The 25,567-nt window shown below is 40.5% G+C and overlaps 1 protein-coding gene across 19 annotated transcripts in view; it reads right to left on the reverse strand.

Moving 5' to 3' along the window:
• Nucleotides 1-25,567, reverse strand: part of macf1a (microtubule actin crosslinking factor 1a) — a 176,072-nt gene that overhangs the window by 35,090 nt on the left and 115,415 nt on the right. For 17 of the 19 annotated variants that reach the window (XM_058752908.1, XM_058752913.1, XM_058752911.1 and 14 more), the window contains 19 exons: nt 24,242-24,391; nt 23,914-24,147; nt 23,656-23,826; nt 23,213-23,554; nt 22,933-23,124; nt 22,676-22,852; nt 22,383-22,506; nt 21,434-21,633; nt 21,012-21,329; nt 20,733-20,899; nt 19,223-19,379; nt 19,013-19,124; nt 18,366-18,428; nt 17,172-17,410; nt 16,566-16,695; nt 16,059-16,258; nt 15,183-15,690; nt 13,889-14,883; nt 12,320-12,820 (listed from right to left, as the gene is read on the reverse strand). In XM_058752908.1, coding sequence (XP_058608891.1) covers nt 12,320-12,820; nt 13,889-14,883; nt 15,183-15,690; nt 16,059-16,258; nt 16,566-16,695; nt 17,172-17,410; nt 18,366-18,428; nt 19,013-19,124; nt 19,223-19,379; nt 20,733-20,899; nt 21,012-21,329; nt 21,434-21,633; nt 22,383-22,506; nt 22,676-22,852; nt 22,933-23,124; nt 23,213-23,554; nt 23,656-23,826; nt 23,914-24,147; nt 24,242-24,391 — 4,980 coding nt within the window. The remainder of the gene's footprint in view (nt 1-12,319; nt 12,821-13,888; nt 14,884-15,182; nt 15,691-16,058; nt 16,259-16,565; nt 16,696-17,171; nt 17,411-18,365; nt 18,429-19,012; nt 19,125-19,222; nt 19,380-20,732; nt 20,900-21,011; nt 21,330-21,433; nt 21,634-22,382; nt 22,507-22,675; nt 22,853-22,932; nt 23,125-23,212; nt 23,555-23,655; nt 23,827-23,913; nt 24,148-24,241; nt 24,392-25,567) is intronic. The other 2 variants (XM_058752910.1, XM_058752924.1) reach the window with 1 other exon arrangement.

Here is a 25,567-nt window from a genome sequence, read left to right on the forward strand (position 1 = left end):
CCATTTTCACCACAAGCAGGTTGTCAAAGGTATCCAAGTATTCAGAAGTATGAGAAAGATCCCTCTGCTCAGAAACAGTTGATTTGTTTGTGTCCTCTTCCAAACACTGTCTTTCCAGCTCAAGAAAGAGTTCATCTGAACCTGCCTCTGAGCTGGGGCAGGGGGAAGCACTGGGGGCCTCTGAGCCTCCAAATCCTACAGGTGGCATCAAAAGGGGCCAGTGGCCTGAGGATGCAAGTTGTTGTGTCTCCCAGTCCTGTAATTGCGATTCCTCCTCTTCTACCTCCCAAGATATACCACTTGTTTCACTGCTCTCCAGTTTCAACACCGCTTGCCAGTTTCTCTCCTCCATCTCTAGTCTTTCTTCCTCTTCTTTCTTTTCTTGCTCTCTATTCATCTCATCCTCCTCCAACTCCTCCAAGATTCTGCGTTCATCTTCTTCAAAGCAAAGTTCTGAGGCGGTCTTCTCTCGTAGCCCGCCAGTAGGAGGAGGCCAGCCCAATAAACCTTCCTCACCACCCTCTTGACTGATACAGGGAGACAGGGGCAACCCCCCATAATTAAGTCCCTCTCCTTCTTGCAGGAAAGGTGATGGAGGATCCAGCAGGTACAAAGATTCCTCATCACTCTCCTCACCAAGAACGGGGGGCAGCGGGGGCAGAATAGGAAGAACCCTCCCATGGCCCAGTGACCTTTTACTACCCCTCATACTACGGGGCCAGGTACGGGCTTTAGTGGGGGGACAAAATACCGGTTTTGGGGGTATTAGCGGAGTGGTGTCTTGGTCGTGTTCCAGTAGGGGTGAGTCTCGCTCATTATCAGAGGTTTTAGTTGCAGTAGTATCCCAGTTTTGTGGTGGTTCTTCGGATATACTTCTAACACACATTGGGGCTTGAGTTTGTTTGCTCTGCTCGCCTCTCTTGCTCTCAGCCTGAGAGATACTAGGACTAGGTTGTGGAGAGTCTGAATGAGCAAAAGTAGTAGTCTCTGAGGGCGGCTGTTCTTTCGAGGGAGAAGACAGAGCAGTAGCCAGTTTGTGAGAGTGCAGCTGGAGGGGATGTTTTTGTTTGAGCAGATGAGGAAGATGGGAAGGAATAGGGCTAACTGTGGGAGTGAAAGATGGAGAGCTGGAGACAGGTGGAGTTTGAGGACCTCCAGATAAGGCAGGGGAAGGTGAGAAAGGTGGTGCCAAAGGTGTCGATGACGTAGAAGGAATACAAGAGGCTAGTAAAGATGGTACAGGATGGAGAGGAGAGACTGGGATTCCAGCCCCAGACAGACGCTTCTCTCCACTCTCTCCAGGTGAAAGCTCTAAACGTTCCGCAAACTCAGGATAAGAAGGGGGCATGAAAGCTTTCCAGGAGCGCCGATTTAGATTGTCCTTCTTGTCACTGCCCTGGTGCCGCCTTTTGGTCACAACAGCTGCCCCAACGGCAGCTGAATTTGATGCAGGAATGACCACTGAAGAGCCGACTCCTCCGACAGGTGACATACTCTGAGGGTCACCGGTGAGTTTCAGAGCATCAAAAATAACTCTTTCATCCAGCTTTTTCACACCTGCATCTGCAGGCCCTCCCCGTGCAACAAATACTCCACCTATGTCGGCTCCCAATGTCCCATTGCTGGAGAGCGTACTCCCCTCACCACCCCCTGAGCCCAGAGTGCTGCGAGAAGGCTGGCTGAGCTTTGAGCCTTGATCAATCTGCTCATTGATGCGCATAGTGTCGTAAATTGAGCGCTGGGGTACATAGCAGTCCTCAATGTATGCCTCCTCATCGTCGCCCTTCCCAAGGCACCTGGGGTTCTGCCGCAAGCAGTCCGGGCGGCTCAGAGGTTTTCCCATCCCAAACCACAGCGCCCTCAAGGGGCTGAGATGGGATGGTTACTATTCCACAAACAAAGCCTGCTGTGAGCAATAGTGAGGTTTTGAACTACTTCGATAGCTCACCCATGAGTCCTGTAATAAAAGCATACATGGTCATGCACTGAATTCTCAGTATACAATGTGTTACGATGCTTAACATCCAGCATGAATATCCGTGTAAGAAAAGGTACGAGCCCTCAATTCAGAGCTACATGGCGGCATCTGCACGTGCAATGCTGATATGCGTTAGTAGTGTCTCTTTTGCACAGACAAATCTTTGAAGTAACATATTAAATATTAAGAAAATATACAAAAAGGCTAGTAAGTGTCTGAATCAGATGTGCAAAATCCATAACAGGATAATAACATCCCTCATGGGAAATATTCCTTTGTTTCCTTTATGAACCACTGAGTCCTAAACCCTCAAAACAAGGGCAAAATCCAAAATCCTTTCCTTCCTTAGTGCTGCTTCCTCTTGACTCTCCTTCACGCTGCCACAACAGGAAAAATCAAAGCGGGGCTTCAGCTACTTTCACCATCTCCAAGAGCAGCAGCCAAAGCTGTAAGAGGCTCCTTTTAAGGTGAGAACTCCACACTCTGTTACATAAAACTGAGTTCAGCAAAGAAAAACAAAAAGTGCCAGTCAAGAGATTTTGTCTCTCATCTCCCTTTTTCTTCTACGTACATAATGTAGTAGCCATAATTCCTTGGAAGTATTTCCAAAAACAAGGCATCTTGACAAAAAAAAAAAAAGAAGAAACGAAAAAAAAAAAAAAAAAAAAAACGCACTGTAAACTTGATAACACTAAAGTATATTTAAAGAAACAGTCATAAAAACCATAACGGACTCACGCTTCCGACAGTCCTACTAGTGTTCCAGCAGTGTATTCTTTATCAATTTCTGCTTCCTCTTTTTAATCCTATAATGAAGCATTAATAGAGCATGTCAGGAAGAGAAGCCATCTGTGCCTGAAATACCTCATCCTCCTCTTTTATCTAGTCCTCTTCAGCAGACAGAGCATGAGGGATTGAAATCAATGAAATCCAACACTCTTTGTGACATGTTCATTTCATATTAAAAGTAAAAAAGATCTTCTTTGAACAAGAAAAAAAGAAGAATTTCTTTTAGGGAATCCTTTCATCCAGAGCTTGGGGGAAAATCCAAAGGTCCAAAGGGTATCTGTGTCCAGGAGGATTGAGGGTATGGAGATCCAATGAGTCCGGTGCAGCCGGTGAGAGAGTGGAGAGTCAGGGGACTGTATCCAGAAGGCAGAGACCCAGACAGAGCTTCATTCCAAGTGCTGCCTTGCACTTCAGGCACTGTGATTTCCAGACAATCCCCGGACACGCTGCCTCTTCCCTTATTTTCTTCTTTCAGTATTCCAAACACAAGAGCTCAGTTAGGGTCCACGCAAGCTCCTTGCTCTTCTTTTCTCTGTTTTTTTTCTTGTGCAGACTTTCTTTCTCATACACGCTTTTCTCTGCGTCTGTTCTAAAGCCACTACACAGCTGAAATGGTTTGCAGCTGCTAAAAAAATCTCCCAGTTTTCCTCTCCCGTTCACTCCCCCTTTCTCTCACATACACTCTCTGCTCTCTTTTTTTTTTTCTCTTGCTCTCTCTCTCTCCCTCCTTTCTCTCTCTCTCTGTGTTTTTGTTTGAATCCAGTTCCGTTTGTTCTGTTTCCTGCTATGGCATTAAAACACAGGAAGTGGTCCAATCATGCCGGTTTCCCCTTCCAAAAAAACACACGAGACAAGGCTAGAGGAGTGAGCCCAAGATAAAGTGTGTGGGAGGAGGGACCATGGAGTCAGTGGGAGTGACCAATCCGGGGATCTGACGTGTTTCTGCAGAATCACTGGATAACGGGAGCAGCTTATCGCATACTAAGCACTACATAAACCATCTTTGTAGATGCAAAATAGTATTGAAGAAGAGAGGCTACAGTAAGAGGTTTTTGTGTGCAGTGAGCTTCAACGAGTCAACAGTGTGACTGATACAGCTCATTTTCATTTTGTATTTGTTATATTCATCACTTTGCTGTAATCCAAACCTGAATCAGCTGGGATAAACACTCCCACTCAAAAAGAGCAAATGCCTGAGGCAAAACACAAACTTAAGATCACAATAAACAGACAGACAGACAAGAAAAGTGAGTGTGAAAATGATAACTAAAGTGGGAGTGGTCATACTGAAAAGGAGGGAGCTTCTGAGAGGGAATTAAAGAAATAACGGCTGCCTTTCTTTACCCCCTCAAATAAACTGCCATACGTGGAAGCAAAAATCCCCTGCACACATTCCCTCTTACTGTTCTGTCCCCTCCTTCCCTCCTTTTTCAGATAGGTCCTCTGTAAAAGCAAAACAATACAGGAGACATACAAAAGTCTGCCATATTCAAACACCCCACTTGTGCATTCCCGTCTGCTACTCTTCTGTAACACAATCCTGTCAGGAGAGACCATAAGGGGGCTGGGGCCTCTGATGAGGGGCTTTAGGATAACGTAACACAAAAATGAATGAACATTCCGCTTAAAAGTGTCCACCAACCCAGACCAACACGAAATGGGAATATAAAGTGTGAACTTTTAATATTTCTATGTGCAAAACACCTCATTTTCATTGTTCTACTGCACAGATCACAATCTGTCTATCCTTTTTTCACATTGTAAAATGATAGTTCATTCTTCTTGGCATTCCAAACCCGCATGATTTTCTTCAGTGCAACATACAAGGAAAATGTTTTTTTTCCAGGCTCTTTTTCATACAATTACATTTCAAAAAGGATGGAAAAGCACCAAGTGAAAAGCCCAATCCAACTTGTGTGCTATGCTCTGAACCTTCTGAAGTTATACAATAGCTTTGTGTGACAAACAGACTGATATATAAATCATTATTCACTGACATATTGGACATTACCACTTCTGTAATGAACTTTCATTAACAAACTTTTTTTAAAGCAATCATATGACTTCAGAAGATGTGGAATAGCTAAAAAGTCCCTGCTGAAAGGCTTCAGTAGCCTACCCCCATTCATTGTGATTACAAGGAAAATATTCCTTTGTGCTCTGTGGCAAGAGTCATATGGGTTTGGAAGCTCAATAAGGGTCAGTAAATGAAGAGTAAATTTTAAACTATTTCTTTAAGAAGTTCCAGCAGAGAATAAACACTGAACGCATATCTGCCCATTCTTCCTAGCACTCAGTCCAAGAAGCACAAATGCATGCAGAAAAATGCACACACTCACGCATGAAAAGGGGGAGGGGCTTGTTCGTCCTCAGTGATCTAACTGTTGCTCTGAACCTCCACGCTCCCCGTGGCCTGCATGTCAAGCAAGCTAAATACTCTGTCTTTCTTATAAACTCTTTCCCCCTCTGTGTCAGTTGGGTTGCAGCTGTCATGGCCGCTTCCAACACAAACCTCCCTACAGGAACAAAAGAGGTTTGTTGTCCATTTTGCTGGTGCTTGTGCTCTCTCCCTCGACCCACATCAAACTAGGTTTCAGTGAGCAGAATTACTTGCCTCATTTAAAATGAAACACGTCCCAGACACAACTGGACAATAAACAGTAATACCAAATACATTTGTACACAAAAGAAAACTAAAAGAGAGACCAAAACAATGAATCTAAACCTGTGCAATTCATCTAAACCTTCGCACTTCCTGATACTAATTAAATTCATGACTGCTTGACTGGTGCATCCCCCACTCTACTTTTCCTCATTCTTTCAGTGACTGGTCATTTGGCCAGTCACGCCTGGTTAAAGAGTCACAGTCTTGAGTCAGACAGGAAGAGGGAGGGGTTCAAAGCCCCAAAATCCCCTTAAGAGACTCTGTCGTTGGAACTGAACTGACTGGCATAGGTAAAGTGCTACTAGTGCTTTGTGGCTAAAATGGCCCCCGTTTAAAGACTGGCTGTCACTCAGCAAAACAAGCATGAGGCCCGAGAACATTATTGACTTTAGAGGGCTATTTGTTGCCTCAGCAGAGCACCTGTTGATATTGTTTTTTTTTTTTCTTTGTCGCTTGTCCACTTTTAATCTTTCTTCTCCCTGCCTGATTGCACTAAAAGTAAAAGGTACTGAAAGCCTCATCTGTTTGTTTCGGTTGTTCATCTACCCCCCCTCTTCTCTCGTTCCCTTTGCCACACTGGTTACTAGGTAGCATGTCTCTCATTTTCTCTATCTCAGCAGTAGATTTATAATTAACCACCAGGCTTTACCTGAATGACTCAATGTGTGCATTGTTCTCTCTCACCACCACCGACACAAAGACATATGGAGCAGAGACAGGAATACAAACACCTCTCCTAAGAATGAGAGAGGAATCTGATCTGGCCACAAAATTAAAGCAATAAAATACGTTTTAAACACATTTACAGCATTAACCTTTAGTTTCACTTTTAGCTAATATTTTGAGATTATTAAAACTATTTGTTATTCTGTTAAAAAAAAATAACATGTAGAATTAAATAAAATACAATGAAAGTCGGCATTAGCTGACTAATAAATCTCTCGTTCCCACACCCAGTCATTGCACTGATTATTATCTTGGTAATTATTTCCAAATGTCAATGGGATCACACTATTTACATAAAGTTCCTATTTATTTCTGTTGGTGAGCTAATTGAGAGTAACTGGAAGGGAAAGTGGGCTATTCTATGGAATGCCACAGTAATGCACAACAGCTGAAGCAATACCAGGCAATGGGAACAACTAGAGCATGACATAACACACACATGTGCACATACACACGAATGCCAGTGTGTGATGTATAGAACAGGGTCAGTTTAGAGAAATTTAGTCATCAGATTAGTCTAATCATGTTATCCTAATTTAATCAACCCCTTAGTGAAGAAAGGAAAAAAAAAAACTGGAAATGAGCAGACTGACAGAAACAGTAACTTTACAGAACTTTCACTCCGAGGTGGAAGAGGTTCCACAGAAACTCTGCAAAAATAGAAGTAACACTAGAATGATATTAAAAATCATGGAGATGGCACAGAAATACTTAAACGCAACGAGCTGTATAAGGCTACAAAAGACTGGTGAATGAGTGAATGAGAATGTCTGTCATTTCATTTTGTGTGCCAAATATATTTACTTGTATTGTAAAAAATAATTGTAATTGTACAATAGTAATATAATTGTTTGAAATTTTCAAAATCTGAAGTTATTTTATTTTATTAGTTTGAATATGTGTAACTCAATATTACTACTAATTGTAAAAGCGGAATAATAGAACAAAGCCAACTGATTAATCTGTGAAATAATCGACGATTAATCGTTGTAATAATCGTTAGATTAATCGATTATCAAAATAAGAATTTGTTGCAGCCCTAAATCATAGCGAAGATACAGATACAGAAATACAGTTATCTAATTACTAGACACAACTTAAAGTTCGATAGGATCTTCGGCTCAACAGGATATCCAAAATGTGCGTAAGTAAGTATGCATCATGGTAGGATTTGTTTGCAGTATTATTTTTATTTGATTCATTTTTATTCACAATGTTAATATACAGTACTTCAACGCAAGAACTTTGCATTACCTTATTGCGAGAGTGAGAAATTAATTCTTCAAGAAAAATAATCAGTGCTAATCTGCTTCATGTGACTGTGAAGCCACAAGATTGATGATGTTAGAGGGAAACCCCTAAGGTTTGGGTGGGGGTAGGGCAGGTCATGACATAGTCGGCACAGTTGTTATTGTGGAGGAAAAGCTGTGATCACAAACTACGTAAAAAGAGGTCGATAAAAATAGACAAACCGGCAGTACTGAGGGAGGGATGGAAAGAGTAAAGGGAGTGAAGATATAAGCGGCGAGGGTGAGGACAGTGTGGACAACCTGATGTGATTTAGAAGCCATTCCCTCATCCCAACAGCCCTGCGAAGGAATTCCCAGTTGGACAAGGGGCCCTCGTTTTACTCCAGTCTAGCACTTCATCCCGCCCCGCCGGCTCAAGCTTCAGCTGCTCTGGGACCGGGCGACATGGGAGCGCACAAGGGTACATAAGGGACAGGAATTTAAGGAGAGGGGGCAACCACACCCTGCTTATGTGAACGAGTGTCAGTGTGTTTGCAGGGTCCAGGGTGGGGAGACAGCTGAGATGCCGGACGCTCCACACGGACTGGAATTAGAAACATTCTCACACATGGACCTGCGGGCACACTCCCACAACATACAAACACACCTTCTGTGTCTACATGTCACCCTATAGCACACTGCTAAATATGAGAACATATCCAGACAGGAAGCATCGGACGACACTGGCAAGACATTTCACAATGAAGTCACAAGTGCGACAAGTTTCCCTGTTTCTCTCCAGCCGATTTCTACGACATCTCAATACGCTCATTGTTGAGAAGCTAAACAATGATACTGACTAATCTGACACCTTCTCTTAATACCCCATGCCCCCCGCAGCTGCCCCGACGGAGCTTACACAACAAAAAAACCTCTCAGACACACACACACAGGATCACCCTCCCCTCTCCGCCCCTTTGAGCAATGACATCATTTTGGATTTGGTGTCTTTGAAATGGAGTCTGGCTTGCGTGGAGCGAGGCGAAAATGAGAGCAGACTATTTCGTGGCAGACGAACGGGCTGCACTCAAATTTATCTTACAATGTTTCATTACAAAGTGGTAGACAAAAGGAGAGAAATGGGGCAGAGAAGATGGAAAATTGACGAACGCTGGCAGCCAAGTTGGATGAATACCAAAGATGTCTTTCTGAACACATTTTATCCGTCTTTCTCTCTTCTTCCCCTTTGTAATGAATGAGATCCCATTCTGCAGCTTCCTAAAAATAACCTATAGACTGCAAATTCATACAGTGGGGTTCAAAAGTCCACTTTTTCAAATGTAATATTTTCTCCTGTTACAAATTATATTCATTCAGCATAGCATTAATATAAGCATAGTTTACGTGAAAAATTAACATTCTCTGAATGTCTCAAATATTTTGCTTTAATGAAAAAAAATATATATATATTGATATACATTTAAAAAAAAATTTTTTTTTTAAATAAATAGTTAATTTTAAAATGACATTTACATGTATTTGTATGAAAATAATAAAAGTTATAAAAATAATTCTATTCATATTGTTTTGCTTTTAGTGTTGTAGCCCACACTGCATCTTGTACTGTCTTCATGAGTTAGGGATCAAGGTTGTCTTTACTTTAAGGTCTTCAAGGCCACAAGACAATGTTAAGAGGCAGTATATAATACCAACGTATTGATGGGATACACTTTTTTATAAGACCTGAGTCATTAGATTTTTCTTTCCATCAGGAAACATCACTAATGAGCAGATGCTTAATATGCTTAATAATCTTTGTTGTGTCTTTCTAAATGCTCAGTCTGACTCAGGTCTTATAAAAAAGTGTATCCCATCAATACGTCAACATGAGTTTTGAAGCCCGCTGTACTTTATATTTTATATTTACTACTTTGTTCTGGTTTTGACTTAATTCTTTAACCCTGCTTCACCCCTGTATTGATTAGACATCCACATGAGCTTCATTGCAGACCATACTGACAACACCCACTTCTTATTCAGCTACGTCTTCTTCCGTTCTCTATTCTTTCCCTTTTCTGGCCCTCTAGCTGTCTGCCTGCGCTCTGAAACACATCTATACAACCTGCTTTTATTTATATCAGAATGAAAAGCAGAAAAGGGGATGGTGTGCATTCAGTTCACCATATCGTTAAAAGATTTGAAAGAGAGCTTTATTAGACTGCTACGCCTATGATGAATTGAAGTAGGAGTGAAGGTATGAGACATGCAAGTGGGTAGACGAGGAGTAGAAAAGCAGAAATACTCAAAAATGGAAAAAGCGTGAGGAAAAGACAGAAGAATTTCTCCAAAGTAATTCATAAAGACAAATTAAGGACATTTCATTAAAAATAAAACATTTAACTAATGACAGACCAATATATAGTCCATAATCCATATTTGGGTATGCATAATTCATATTTGAGCACTGATCAATAACCCTGCCTGCTTCGCTGATTAAAACGGATGCCTTTCTAGTTGACTTTTTCATCTAATTTTCCAATCACTAACTACACTATAGTTCAAAAGTTTGGGGTTGGTAAGATTTTTTTGATGTTTGAAGTCAAAGCATTAATATTGCGAAATGTTGCTAAAACTCATTTTCCATTGTAATATATTTTTAAGTGTAATTTATTCCTGTGATGACAAAGCAGTCATTATTCCAGTCTTCAGTGTCACACGATCCTTCAGAAATCATTCTAATATACAGAGTATATACATATGAATATGAACATATGAATAGAAAGGTAAAAAGAACAGCATTCGCTTGAAATATCTTCACTGTAACTTTTTATCAATTTAATGCATCTTTGCTGAACAAAAATATTTTTTTTTCAAGAAAAAAACACAACAAAACAAAAAACTCTTACTGAACAAACTGAATGCGTATATGGATAGTTTAAACTATTCTATTGTCTCCACCTTTGACTGATATGCAGCAAAGTTTCCCCAGCTCTTTTGTCTTTCTCCACTGACATTTTAAAAAAACCATCAATCTCTATAGTAAGTGTGTTGTAGGTGGATAGATTAGAAATGGGTTAGAGGTTAAAATAGGGTAGAGCTGGAAGTGAGTGGACTACAGTACAGAGGGTTCTTGCACCTGACCCCTTCCTTTCTTACGCTCCCATAATTGACACTGTGGACTGACACAGATTAGCTGTATGGTCAGATTCAGCTCAGTGTCCATCACAGTGCTAACATCGATAATGAGCTCTCCATGTTGGCACTCAATAGTGGGATGCAATACTATGAAAAAAACCTTGCAATGAAAGATTTACCTTGCAGGAAATTAAAACATCTCTGAAGAACGCAAATCAGAGTGACAAATTTCACCTTTCCAAGAACTTCAGAAAGTACTAAATGTTTATTGCCATTTAAAATCTTTAAATCTTCATTTAAAGTTCACTGGACTACCTCAACACCACTCTTTAACTAGTCATACTGTTGTTGCTGAGCAATCAAACATGGCAGAGGAAGGAATGATTCAGTCTCAGCAAGCCATATTTTCTACAGCACTGATTCACTCTCCTGCTCCTGGAGGTCTCTGACACCCACCACATCCGTCATTTCCTCAGCTTTACTCCTTCCCACTTCCACCTACACCTCTTCACTCTCACACTCTCCTTTCTTTCACCAGCCTCAAGAGGTATGAGTAAGAGAGATACAGACATTTCATCAGACGGTCAGGGGAGGAAAGGTGAACTCGAGCAGCCCACTCTGAGGAGCAAGAGCTGACATGTCTCTCCTTATTCTCTTGCCACCATCGCAGAATACGTGATGAGAAGAAAACAGCAAGAACATGTTGGTAAAGAAGGATTTATTAAGAGGGAGAGCTTTCACCCTGCAGTAATCTCAACACATTTTCCTTGCATTTCTCTTTTAAACAAGCATACACAAGAGGCAAGACTTCAGAGAGCATGTATAATGAAGTGGCATGTTTTCTGAAAATGTTCTTGCAAACCTCTCCAAGCAAACATTAGCCTAAAAGAACTGCACAATTAACTGAAATCAACTAAAATCATGCTATGCCTTAGTGCGATTCTAAAAATCACAATGGCAGTGACTTATATAAATATGCAGAATGCGTTTCGGAGTGAATCACAGCACTGTGTTCCTTTATATGCAAGCAGCTCTAAATCTGGAGTTTTCAGAGTGGCTAGGTTTGCAGCAAACAGTGCACCAAATAAATTCCATCTCTGCATGTACTGTAAGTTTGGGTCGCTTATGGTTTAACATTTGAAAATGAAGAATTTTTAGACAGCCTTATATATTAGTATTGTAATTTTTTTTTTTAGTTGCACTGTAAAATAATACAATAATAAAAAAGATAACTAAAAATGATTATTATTATTATAAATATAATAATAATTATTATTATTTTATAGTAATATTTCTATATAGGGTATAGCAAACCAAATTGTGCAGCTCCACAAACAAGCACTTTTTAAATCAGAAAAAAAAACTGCAATTCAATTTATTTCCCCACATCCTGCAACCCTGGCTTGATGTGAATTACACAATAAGTACATATTTCTGAATCAACATTCCCTACTGGTTCTGGAACATCATCCTGCATCATCTGCAAATCATTGTCCACTGAATTCAGGGGTAGGGTGGTTGATTCAGGAACACGTCATACTTTGGTAAACCACATGCTGCACAACATAAGCTTTGCTATACCTTGTTTACATATCGAAAAACCAAGATACAATCATCGTGCCACATGAGCTCATGTTTAGGTAGGAGGGCTGAGACCCTCTAAGACTGAAACTTTAGAACCGCCTGTGGCACACGAGCACTGTTAGCAAACAGTGGTTTGCACAGAATGTAATCTGATATTGCAAATGATGGATACAGTACACACAAAAATACACAGTTTGCTAAATCTTTTCCTACCTTGAATTCCTGAAGCTGCTGTTTGATGACCTCCACTTCTGTCCCCACGACAGCCTGTGTGTTCAGCACCTCCTCTGCACGTCCCAGCAACCCTTGTAGGTCAGCTAGACGGCCGTACAACTCCTTCATACGCTCTTCTGCTGCTTCTATGAGTGCCAGACGGTTCTGGCCTCGCTCTGCCAGCTTGCCTGCCTGTCTGCTCAGGGCTTCGGTCTCTCTCCTGAGGGCCAGAAGATCAGGTGAGCTCCCCTCTCTACGGAGCATAGTCGTGCATTCTCCACCATGACTCTCCAGCTCGGCACGGAGGGCATTGAGTCGACTCAGGAAGCCCCTGACAGCATCAGCCTGTGAGGCCAAGGAGTCAGCATCCCGTCCCACAGGGCTAAGGCTGTCCAACTCATCGTCCAAATCAGCCAGGCGGGAGAAAACATCTCGAACATGTGACTGGACCTCTCCCACACCTTGCAACCGGGACTCCAAGGATGAGCAGCATTGCTCAGTCTGTGGGGGAAAGAGAAGGGACACAACGGTGCTGAAATTATAGGCCATTCCTATGCAGCAGACCAATCCTGTGTTTCTAAATATACTGGATAAACATATTAATATAATAAGTAATATTTCAGAATTAATATATCTGAATATGCATCTGAATAATAATTTCACTCTTTTGGTTTAAGCGCATAGTGTCATTTTGGTTGCATCCCTGAGTGCTTTTAACATAAAGAACTGTCAGTTTACTAAGAAATGCTCAACCATTCCTTAGATGATTCAAACATATGTTCTTGGGACGAAATTAAAATAGAAATATAGGTTATTCCCATTTCTGAAATTTCACTTTCCATCCTGTCAGGCTGTAATGCCCCCTTAACTAACTAAATGCAGTTCCTCAATTACAACATCCTCCAGGAAGTGACATTGTTTTCATGAAAAACTGTACTAACAAAGTTTTAATAATGGATTTGATAAATTCTCTGGTGTTTTTGGTGTTATTTGGTTTCTCAATTTGAAAATTAATAATCCTGTTTTATAACATTGCAGAAATCGAAAAGAAAACATGAAAACTAGTTGATGTGGCTGACTTGCAATCCCTCAATAAGTGAGAGATAACTTTATTTCTATACTTAGAGGTTTTATCCTAATAATTTTCTTGCTGTTACGTAAATACGTTTGCAAAAAATTACAATAAAAAAGTTAGGTGTCTGAGCTTGACCACAGCATATTTCTGAAAGTCTGCTAAACACATTTTTAGAATTACACTTGCAATATAAGTATATTTAAAAAAATAAACCATTCAAAATGCACTGCATAGCAATGCAGTAATGTGCAAACTTTATGTTTTAATCTTAAATACTTCAACTTTTGACTACAAATCATGAATACAAGCTATTAAAAACGAACAAGACAAATCTAGACCAACAGCCAGAAAAAGACTGTGTCTTATTTCAGCAAACACGACATGAGCGCAGACATAAACTACAAATCAGGTTATATATATATATATAACATCCCAACTACTGCTTCAGTCCTGACACATTCCAGAGGCTCCTGATCATGTGCAGATTCTCTCACCTTCTCAGTAACTTCTTCAAACTCTTTTTCCGTATCACGAGCTTGCTGCAACAGCCTCTGGCCACCATCTTCGCCAGCCCTGGAGATCTCAGGCGCATCCTGCAGCAGCCCCTGAGCCAGATTTCGCAGGTACAACACCTGTGGCTGTACAGAGTTTAACAGTTCCTGTTGGCTACGCAGACGCTCCAGGCTTTTGTTGCTACAAGCTTGCGGGCCAAGAGCCTCCTGAACCTCGATCTGATGCTTGGCTGCCTCAAGTCTTCTCTCCACAGCCAGTCTCCCATCTTCAAACTCCTTCAGTCTGCCTCCCAACTCTTCTAGCTGAGCTGTGCGGCCCTGTAGTCGCTCAGAGAGACCGTCTATCCTGCGATTAAGCTGGGCTTTTTCATCCCTCACTTCCTCTTCACCAGTACAGCTCTGTTCCAGCAGCTGATCTGCTGCCGTGTTCAGAGAATCTAAGAGAGGGCGACGACGATCCAAGTCCAGACTCAACTGTCTAGCCTTTTGCAAAGCCTCGTCTAAGGTGGCGGGATCCAGTGATGGGTGGATCTCCGCCTCCCTTTCCTCACATTCTGCAACCCAAGGTACGAGCTCATTGCGATGTTGTTGGTACAGCTCAGCACGGGACAGTGCCTCTTTTATTCGACTGTGTTTATTAGAGGTTTGTTGGTTCATGCCCTCCCAGTCTTGCCGTAAGGTGTTTAGTCGAGTCTGTAGGGCTAATCGCTCATCTCCAGCGGGGAGGGATGCCAGTAGAGATGCCCCCTCGGCCTGGATGAGCTCATAGGATCCACGTTGTTGTGCTATGGCTCGCTGGAGATCCTCTTGTTGGGCCAGAAGGGTCTTTAGAGCATCAGGTTGGCAAGGAAGGGCTTCAGAAACCCCAGCTGTGTGATTCCCAGCCTGCCCGTCCAACCAGCCACGAAGCTCGTCAAACATCTGCTGGAACTGTTGAGTGCTGGACAGGGCGGCCTGCAGCTGGGACAAGCCATCAGCTGAAAGACAGCAGTGAGCGGGACGGTTACTATTATGTACATGCACATTACAGTAGGGGAACAATATTGGGGGAAAAAATGACTTTGTAATATTTTGTTTTTCTGTGATATACATTGCGAAATAAAAAGACACAGGAGTTTTAACTTGAGTAGCTATATTTGGAAAGAATTAATTTTTGGAGAATGCATCTGCATAAAAAAATAAGTCAAGTGATAAAAATGGTATTTTACTGTAAAACTACAATACTAACATTTATGTCTTAATATTCTTAATTTCCAAACTGCAAACTGTTACTCACCAGCCCGTTCTTCTAGGTTTTTGAGGGGGCCGCTCACACTCTCCAGTCTCTTGTGTAACTCATCTCTAAGATACGGTTCGGCCACAATTGTGCTGAGCTCCGCACACAGCTGCTCAGCCTGGGCCAGTTGACCCCGTCTCTGTTCCAGCTCAGAACGGATCTCCCCAGTTTCCTGAAGCCTACGGCGCAGGGCTTCAGGCTGAGCGCTTAGAGAGGCCTGTGCATCCAGCCTCTCGCCTAGATCGGCCACGCTCTGAGACAGCTCCCTGAGCAGGGCCAGGTAGCGCTCACTGGTTCCCTGCGCTTGGTCGATCTGCTGCGAGCGGCCGGTGAGACGAGAGGTGAGGTCTTCCCATTGCCGTGAAATGTCTGCCAGCTCCTGCCTCACCTCCTCTAGGTCCTGTCCATCTCTAGAACCCTCATCTCCAGATGGGGAGAGGATTCCCTCTGCTGCACGAGACAGCTGGTCAAACTGGGGTTGCCGTGTCTCAAACTCACGCAGCATGAACTGACGGGATAAAGAAAGAAATTTAAAGTGATTTTTGGTGAAGCTAAGTTTTGAGAACAAAGCGTTTCATTTGATTTTTTGAGTTTCATTTGACGTTTCAATAAAACGTTCGTATTGTAAAAGTTTGTTTTTTGATAAAATATCTGCATGAACTATTTTATAAAATAACTCAAATTGCCTTTTGAAGTAGGATTACTTTTATTGATGGAAATTATTTTTCAACAATGTAACAGACATTGTCAATGTATTTAAACTGTATTTAACAATCTGTATGCAATGAACATTATGAAAAGACCCCTATAATGTGATATTTATAGATTTGTTGTCCAATCTGTAATTTGGTAGACAAAGCAAAAAGATTAGTTTACCTGCACTTGCTGTTTCTGCGTGTTGAGCATGTTGGGGTCGATACTCAGTGGACCTAATACGCTCATCATCAGCTCTTTCTCTCGTAACCATGGTCCTAGCTGACTGGCTGCTGCAGCAAAATTACCCAGCCTATCAGCACACGCCTCCAATTCAGTCTGCCTCTGTGCTGCAGTCTGATTGGCTTTCATCCACCGTGTGTCTAGGAGAGAGAGCAATATCCTGAATCTGAATGCATTAATAAATATACTAAAACACAACAGATTAAAAAATGCCTGAACAGGTTGCACTTTGACAACACATGGAACACCAGAATAAAAGTTCAGGATATTTGATCTGAAGGTCAGAGCTCTTCTTGGAGCCTACATTATTTTCAGCCTTCCATTTCCTGCACCCAACTCTCGCCTTGTGACCAGCAAATGAATATTACTGTACTATTCTGTTGTTATAGTTACTGTTACAGGGACAAAGTTCATTAAATGAAAATGAACTTAAATCACATCACTGACCTATGTCTTCAAGCTGACGTTTCCAAGTCTCAGCCTCAGGAGAGTCTGGATTATCTGTTATTAGCTGATTGAGAATGTTTTTCAGATCCTCCACTTTCCCAGAATGGTCGGCAAGCTCAGTAAGTAAAACCTGGACACAGGTACCTGTCTGTCAGATGTCTGTCACAATGTAATCACATGGAATGATGCCTAGGGCTACTCTTTTAAGGGGTCATGAACTGAGAAACCAAAATTCCCTTGATCTTTTGACATATAAGAGGTCATTGTACTATAAAAACATCCCGTAAGTTTCAGAACTCAAAACTTGAAAACGTGCCAAAAACAGGACAGAAAATACTCCATTACTTAAAAATTATGATGTTTTTTGATGTAAAAATCTTGATAACATTATAAGTAGACCTCAAAGAACAGTACAAAATAAATAAGAGAGGCAGTTCATGAACCCTTTAACAATCCTTTAGAGTACTATGGGATTACATTAAAGACAAAACTAATTTACAGAAAATGATTTGCCTGATTACGGATAAACTATTTCATATATATTCTGTGGGGGTCTGTAGTTTGATACCCCTGTTACAGAAGTATTCAATTCTCTCAAAATGTTACCTTGGTTTCTTGGGCTTGAGCACGCACCGCCTCTGGCCGAGAAGGTGAGGCAGTCTGCCCTTGTGCCAGACTCTGTTCACGAGGGCCCAGCCACTGGATGAGAGCCTCGGTGCCCTGCCTGGCCTTCTGCCGCAGGCCAAGAGAGGCCTCTTGCCTACCCTTCCTTTCCCTCAGGTCACTGCCCAGCTGTTCATACTTGCAGTTCACATCTGCCACTGCCACTTGGATCTCAGTCAAGTCTGAGGGTAAGAATGAAGAAATGTTGACGTAAGTACAGTCACAGCAGGCCGATGACAAGGCCACATAGTTATAAAACTGCATCATGTTTGTGCTATTTTTCAAGAAATTATATATGAGCTGAAAGTTAGATTTTGACTGTAGTAAATCCATTCAGCTGTAAAGAACAAAATATGGAGCTCTGCACATAATATATTTATTGTGACAACAAATTAAGAATATGCTCCACTACTTATTAATCGTGTGGACATGTTTTATTAATTCATGCCCTTGTTTTATTTAAATCAAGGACACGTTTGATTAATTAGTTCCTTTGTTTTAGGTAAATCATTGCCACATTGTACTAATTTGTTTCCTTGTTTTCATTTATTTTATTTAGTTAATAAAAATGAGAAAACAAATTGTGGCCACAGTTTTCCTAAAAAGAGGGAACAAATTAGTAAGCTGTTGGAACAAATTCTTAAAATCATGGCCACAACATATATATGTCATGCGTGAAGTTCCATCAAAAAACCCTCCAAAATGCAAAAATATAATTTTTGACACTACATTACTCTTATTATATTACATTATTACTATTGCAGTTTTGTTGATGTACTACAATGGGAAGCAATACATTGGATATTGACAACAATGACTGGACAAACTAATTACTTGCAAAACACGAACAGAGAGTCAACAGTCCTTTGTACCAGATTTACATGCACTGTGAGTGAAAGAAAGCCTAAATGATTGGACATATGCACAAAGACAGATGACACCAATCTGCACATACTCTAAAAGCAAACTAACAGAACAGGACAAGAAGCAATGCAAAGAAAAATAGGGAGAGTGAGTAAAAGGGTGAAGAGGAAGAGAGATGAGAGGAGAAAACAAATGCAAATGTCTAATAGAGAAAAGCCTCCAGTGATGAGGATGCTGCACAGCTCATTGGCTAAAGGTGTGGAGGAAGCTCACCTTTACAGGTGTGAATGCCATTAACACTGTTGGGGCTGGAAGCACCATTGAGCTGGGAAACACCTGGGAGAAAGACACACAGACACACGCTCAGACAATGCCACAATAACTCACAGGCATGCTGGCGCAGCACACACATACACAAGCAGCTAGACATACTCAACACAGAGGATTTAGACACAGAGACACATATACAAACATAATATGCTGAAAATTAGTAGTTTGGAAGGTGGCAGATGCTTAAAGGGATAGTTCACTCAAAAACTCTCCCTCATGTCATTCCAAACCAGTATGACTTTGGAAGCACAAAAGGAGAAAATCTGAATAATGTACCGGTTGCTCTTTTCCATGCAGTAACAAAATTAATTGGAAAAGGATACAAAAGCACCATAAAACTATTTTAATCAGGAACACAAATTAAGCTTTTTGGCTCATACTTCATATATATTCCAGCAGGGTTTTTTGTGTTCCAAGAAAGAAAGTTTCACTAGTTTTAAGATGAGTAAATGATGAGTTTTCATTTTTAAGTGAATTATCCTCTAAAAGTAGTGAATTAGGGTCCAAATATTCCTAGCGGAAACACAAAGTACTAGCTACAGACAAAAAAGGAGCCCTGGCCTGAACCTGCGCGATGTTGTTTTGCTTACCAGTCTTGTTCTTGGGAGATGTGATGTTAATAATCAAGTTCTCCAGTTGTGAACTGGTCTTGTTCAACTCCTGAACTTGGCTTCCTTGGTTCTCCCATTCTGAGAGTAGATCCTACAAGTAAATACATGAGACGTGTTAATTACAGCTCACCTCACTAAAAACAGAAACTGATGTCAGAACACTGTAAATAGAGAGAACTACATTCTTACTTTAAGCTGCTGTGCTCTTCTCTGCAGGCTTTCTGTGCTTAGGTTGGGCTCTTTGGCAGGAAGTTGCTCTTGTACTGTCTGCAGCCACCTGAGGAGGGAGCCAGAGCGAGAGCGGAACTCGGCCAGTTGCTGGACACAGCTCTGGATGGAATCAAATCTGTGAAGGACACAGGAAAAAGTCAGATGAATATCAAAAAAAAAAAAAAAACAAACAAACAAAAAAGAGATTCAATTTTGTTAATGGTAACACAATGCTGGCTCCATGTTCCATGTAAAATAAAACCGCTTTTGTGAATGTACTTCATCTTATTTTTCAAATGAATTATTCCTTTCTTAGTTTCAAATGTTTTAATGAGGTAAAGAAATCAGAGTACCTATCTAAACCACCAGAAGAGTAAAATCTCTCGTAAAAGGACACAACCAGACATCTTTGACCTCCTATTAATGTCAACATATTAATATGCTACTATTTTAGGTCATGGTGATAGATCAGGACATTGTGTGCAATATTAAGCAGAGCCAGACTCCACTCCAGACTCTTAATGTGGACAGCATACCTCTCTACCATTGTTAGCAGCAGTTAGGGTCAGAAGTCATGTCCCAACATGTTACCCTTTACATTCAGTTTATACTACAATAATCCCACTTCCCACTCACAAGTATTCCTAGAGATATGTGGAGTGGATTTAGACTTGAACACATGACCAGCTGTTTTATGAGCCGTCTCTGAGGACATCTGAAATGCTTGGAGCCCCAAACTGGCATCTTAAGGAGGGATGTGGCCAAATGGTTTCCATAACGGCGGATACAGTGGTGTCAAACTGGGTTAGCATGATGCTATTTTTTTATGCCGCAGAGTATTCTGACCCTGTCCATACTGTCTTTATTTTTGTCACATGTCAAATGTCAAAGCAATTAGAGTTGGCAGGGCATCACATTTCAAGATGAAACTATGACACAGAATAGCTTAGAACAGACTTACTATTCTACTCATGACTCTAACTGCCATAGACATTAAGGAGGACAATATTACAATATCCTGAATATTTCATTACAGCATTAATTCTTTTTGCAGTCTGGAGAGAGAAGTTAAATGTGGAAGACAGGGTTATTATTGTTAGCTAAAACTATTTAAAATATTTTGTCAACTGAAATAAAATAAAATATACATTTTAGATAAAAAAAATAAAAAAATAAAAAAAATAATAATAAATAATTAAACTATAAAAAAATCAGAAATGTTGCTTTGGCAACTAATTGAAATAAATGTAAAATATGTTGAGGAATTAAATTCATTAAACTGAAAAAATAAAAACAAAACATTTTCCTAACTAGCATTATTTAAAATGACATAAGCACATAACACTGCAAAAATGTAACTAAAATTAAAATGCTGAAAATATAAAAATAAAAGCTAATTCAAAATATTAATAAAAATTATAATCATACAAAAAACAATACTAAAATAACACTGGTTTGATATAATGTTTTCACAACTCTTTCCACTGACCTCTCATTGACATTGGATTCCAAGCGTGCAAAGTCCTCAGAAACCTCTTTGGTTGTGTCCAGAAGGCTTTGCGCATTGGCAAGGATCCCAGACTTGCTTAGGTCTGAACCAAGCTCGACAAATGACTTTAATTGACTCGACTCTTGGGTAATTTCTGATCTCACCTCCTTTAGTGAAAAAGACAGAAATGATGACATTGGACATCAGCCAATAAACATGTGATCTTTCAGAAAGTACGTAAATCTGTGGCCAAAGATGTCAAAAAGCTAATTCTCGAACCTCTATGGTCTGTCTGTAGTCATCCACGCTGCAGTCAGGTTGGCCTACTGGGCTGAGAGCCCTTTCTCGACTCTGTGTAAAGCTGCAGAGGTCTGCACTCTGGCGCTCAAAGCTCTCCAACTTGGGCAAAAGTCCCCGCAGCTCGGTCTCTCTTTCAGTCTGTTTGGCCTGGGCCGCTGTGTAGCGCTGACTCAAGTCCTGTAGTGCCCCCTGCAGGCTAGACGCTGTGGATGCATCCGCAGACTTCAGAAGCTTGGACACAGAGTCCAAGGTTGCATCCACGCTGCCCTGCCTTGAAAGCAGTTCCTGACGTATTTTCTGAGGGGGAAGTGCCATGTTTGTAGAAAACATAATTCCTGGTTAAGGAAAGTTTTTAATTATTTCTGATACTGATGATTGTGATGGCACGTTTAACAAAATACCTGATTTTGTGTCAGGGCATCCTGAACCGCTTGAGCAGTGGGCTGGACTGCGCCAGGTGATAAAGGTAGTCCATCTAACCATGCCAGCAGTGCTTTAAGTCCCTCCTGAACGTTGACTGATTGGGCTACAGCTGTTTGAAGCTGTTCAGCTCTCACTGACACCGAACTAGACAGGGTTTCAAAGCGCTTCTCCAGAGCATCTGAAATGACCAAGAGGAAGTTTAAAATATATGTAAGAGATAATATAAAAAATATCATTCGCACAAAATAAAACCCAGATCATGTCTTGTATTATTTTTAAAAGGTTATTTTGGGATAATGACTATAAATTATACTGTCAATCAAACTAAAATCACAGTGCCTTGATCGACCAGTCAACAGATATTCCAGATAAAAATGAAAATGAAAAATGCCATTGGTTGTCAATAATATAAGAATTTAATAATGTTGTTCTGCAAGGATACATTGAATTGATAAAAACTCATAATGTAACAAAATATTTCTATTTCAAATAAATGCTGCTCTTTTAAACTTTCTATTCATCAAGAAATTCTAAGGAAAAAAATGTATCATAATATTATGCAGTACAGCTATTTTCAACAATGATAACTATAAAATTGTTTGAGTACAAAATCAATATTTTAGAATGATTTCTGAAGGATCACGTGACACTGAAAACTGGAGTAATGGCTGCTGAAAATTCTACTTTTCCTTCACAAAAATACTTTTTAAAATATATTAAAATAGAGAAGTTATTCTGAATTGTAATAATATTTCACAATATTACTGTTTTTACTGTATTTTTTTTGATCAAATAAATGCAGCCTTGGTGAGCATAATAGACTTCTTTCAAAAACATCTAAAAAAACAACAGCAATGCATGTCCATACTTTCCTGGCGAAATGAACCTACAAAATGACACTCTTTCAAGTAAGTTATTTGAAATTACCTGTAAGATTATTAATATCTGCATTTTTAAGAGTTGGGGACTCCTGAGTGCTGACCAGCTCTTTTCCTGCCCTCTTGACCTTCTCAAGCTGTACCGAACGCTCTGCCAACTCATCCTGCAACAGCTGAGAAAAGACAGCAGAAGAAAGAAAAAGGTGATTAATTATGATGATTCCTAAGAGTATGGAAACTACATTTTGCTTAGGTGATCATTTCCATTAGTTTATCCATCCGGTAAAGCTGTTTATAAGCTTTCTTCAAATATTTTAGCCAGAGAAGCATTAATAATCCAACCTGTACAGTACTGAGAGTATGCTGCAATGTCTGAGTGTCCGTTTGCTCTCCGCTGGGTTTAAACACACTCTGATTTTGCTCCTGAGTGCTCAGCCAGGAGCCTAAAGAACCAGCCTCATCTTGGTAGTGTTGGTATCGCTCCAGGAGACCCGAGAGACGGGTGCCAAGTTCTGAGGACTGAAAGAATGAACACACAAGAGTCAGTATGTCTTCAGCCCATTGTTCACTGAAAGAATACAAAGCTGTTTTGTACCCACCTTGCTGTGTAATGAACTGTAGCGCTGTGTGGCATCTTGGAGCTTGACACTCGCTAGGTGTCTGGTTTCCTCCAGAGCTGGATCCGTATTACCCACCTTCTCCAAGGCCCCCTGGATAGAATCCAGAACCTTCTGACCAGAGATTGTCACAAAGCGTAGATCAGCTTTATGACAGATGACATCTTCTGCAAGCTGTAAAATACAGAGAAACACATTATTAAAGTATTTTACTTTCTCCCAGAAATAAATGTATTATGTTAAACATCACCATATTTCATACCTTTTTGTGCTCCTCTATCCTGTCTTTTAGGCCCTTTGCATCAGCTTCCCCTTCCCCGAGTGTATGTAGTTCTCGTTCACTCTGTTCCAACCATGTCCCCAGGTTCCCATGCTCCTGCACAAACTTGGCAAACTCATCTCTGAGGGCATCTGTCCGTCTGAGCCTGTCCTGACAGTTCTGAAGGCGCTCCTGATGCTGACTCTGTAGCTGGTCTAGTTTTGCCCGTAAGCGTTGTTTCTCCTCTGGTGGCACACTGGAGTCGGGTTGTTCTAGGAGAGAGCGGACAGACTGGGCCACCTGCTGAAGGTGAGCCTGTTGAGCTTGTAACTGTTGCAGCTCAGTCTGGTGGAATGAACAAAATGCAAAATGTCAACATGCAGAACTGAATCAAGTTGCCATATTGGTAAAACTGATGATGATCAACATCTATTGAAGAATCTGACCTGAAGCATGTCACTGTGAGAATTCAGAGCATTCTCTGGTGGTCCAGATGATGGGGTGTCAGTGACCGTGTTGCCAAGTGACCTCCTCTTTGAGTCATCCAGTGATGACAATTCTCTGAGAAGTGTGTCTATTGTTTCCTGTGTCTCCTGCATCTGCTCTTCTGCTTTAGCCTTGGGCAGAAGGAAAATAAGATCATGATTAAAAAAATGAATAAGAAATGCTGACAAATTAAAGAGAACAAAATGTGAACTGCTTACTTTTTGTGTGTTCTGCTGCACTGTTGTGACAATGGCAGTGTCTACTTTAGCTAGTGAAGAGCGGACTGAGTTTGTAAGTGAGCTGTGCTGCTCTTTCATTTGTGAAAGAGTCCCCTGCAGTTTGGCCCTTTCTTCAGGACTCAAACTATCACCCCGATCAGACAGGAACTCCTCCACTGAGCGGATAGTCTCAGTCAACAAGTCACTTTTGGTCTGAAGGTCCTTCTCCACCTCCTATAGTTATGGGGTAAAAAAAATAACAATTAACCAAACACTAAAAGTAATAAAAAGGCATTAAGTAAATGTCAGATGTGTCTCTTTATTGCACCTTAAGCTCTTTTTGCTTCTGCTGTAACTCGTGCACATCATCTGACTCCGTTCCAACTCTCTGATTGGCCAGGAGGCTGGCAGCACCAGCCAACCACATTGTGAGATTCTCCAGTTTTTGAGAGCATTCTGCCTTCTGCTGCTGCACAACCTACATCCATGGTACACAAGGATGTAAAAACAGTGATAAAGGTTTGCATTTGATCAATTATAATCATAATTCTCCTAAACTTCTAAGCACTCATAATATTATTCTTTTTACCCCACCAAACTCTCACCCTTGCCAGATTTCACACAACGTAAACAACGTACACTGGTTGAGCATGATGTGTCCAAATTCATCACACAAAGCACCAAAAAAAACACAACAGGCCAGTGAAGCAGAAACATAACATACAAAGACCTTAGGACAAATAATAAAACATTATCGCTAGATATTTTCTTCTTTTTCCAAAAAGAAAGGTTAAAAAACAAGCAAGCTATAAAGTGAGGCTACATTTAAATCTTTAGTGCTTTCCAAATGTGTCTTCTGTGGCAATCTGTAAGAGCAAGGCAGACAGGTTAATATACACGTTATGTTCATTAACACGCAGCTAGCACACTCAAGTTTAAAATGCAGGTGGCTGTAGAACAGAGCTCAACAATAAGGAATTCTATGGATTTAAGGTAATGTTATCTAACGGGATAACATACATGAGTTTGTGTCAAAACTGTGACTTGTGACAGTATTGAAAGCATGAGTTGAGAATTATATTCTCCGAGTTGAAAATTATATACACAAAAATATAACATTAAACATGCACAGCTGTACATTTTCAATACTGTATATTATAGCTGTAAAATTTTCAGGGAGTACAAATTTAAAATAAAAAATGTCATTTCTAAATACATATATATTAATATATTTATAAACATTATATAAACATTTATTTTAAAAAATGATGTTTTAGCCATTAGACTTTAGTGTAAGACAACTAAAACGTTAACTAAGGCTTGACTTGGACAGCAGACAAAAGTCATTATTGTTGAGTCCTGCAGAAGCATTACTGAAATAACAGATCAGCATTATTATAGCACTGTAAAATTAACTGAACAAGTAGGTCATACTGATAATTACATGCATGTGAACATTATTTTAATTTTTTTAATGCAGCATTCATGCTAATAAGTATTCATGCATGCATCAGTAGTGTGGTTAACTGTTACCACAAATGTTCTGTTCTTAATGCATTAGAAGTTTTCCTTTATATCAGTTGAATGATTGTGAGTCTTTTGAAAGCAAAATCGAATATTCTTGTTTTTAATTCGGCAGCACAAGCATTTATTC

This window comes from Onychostoma macrolepis, chromosome 19 (assembly GCF_012432095.1).
Source record: "Onychostoma macrolepis isolate SWU-2019 chromosome 19, ASM1243209v1, whole genome shotgun sequence".
Classification (NCBI taxonomy): domain Eukaryota; kingdom Metazoa; phylum Chordata; class Actinopteri; order Cypriniformes; family Cyprinidae; genus Onychostoma; species Onychostoma macrolepis.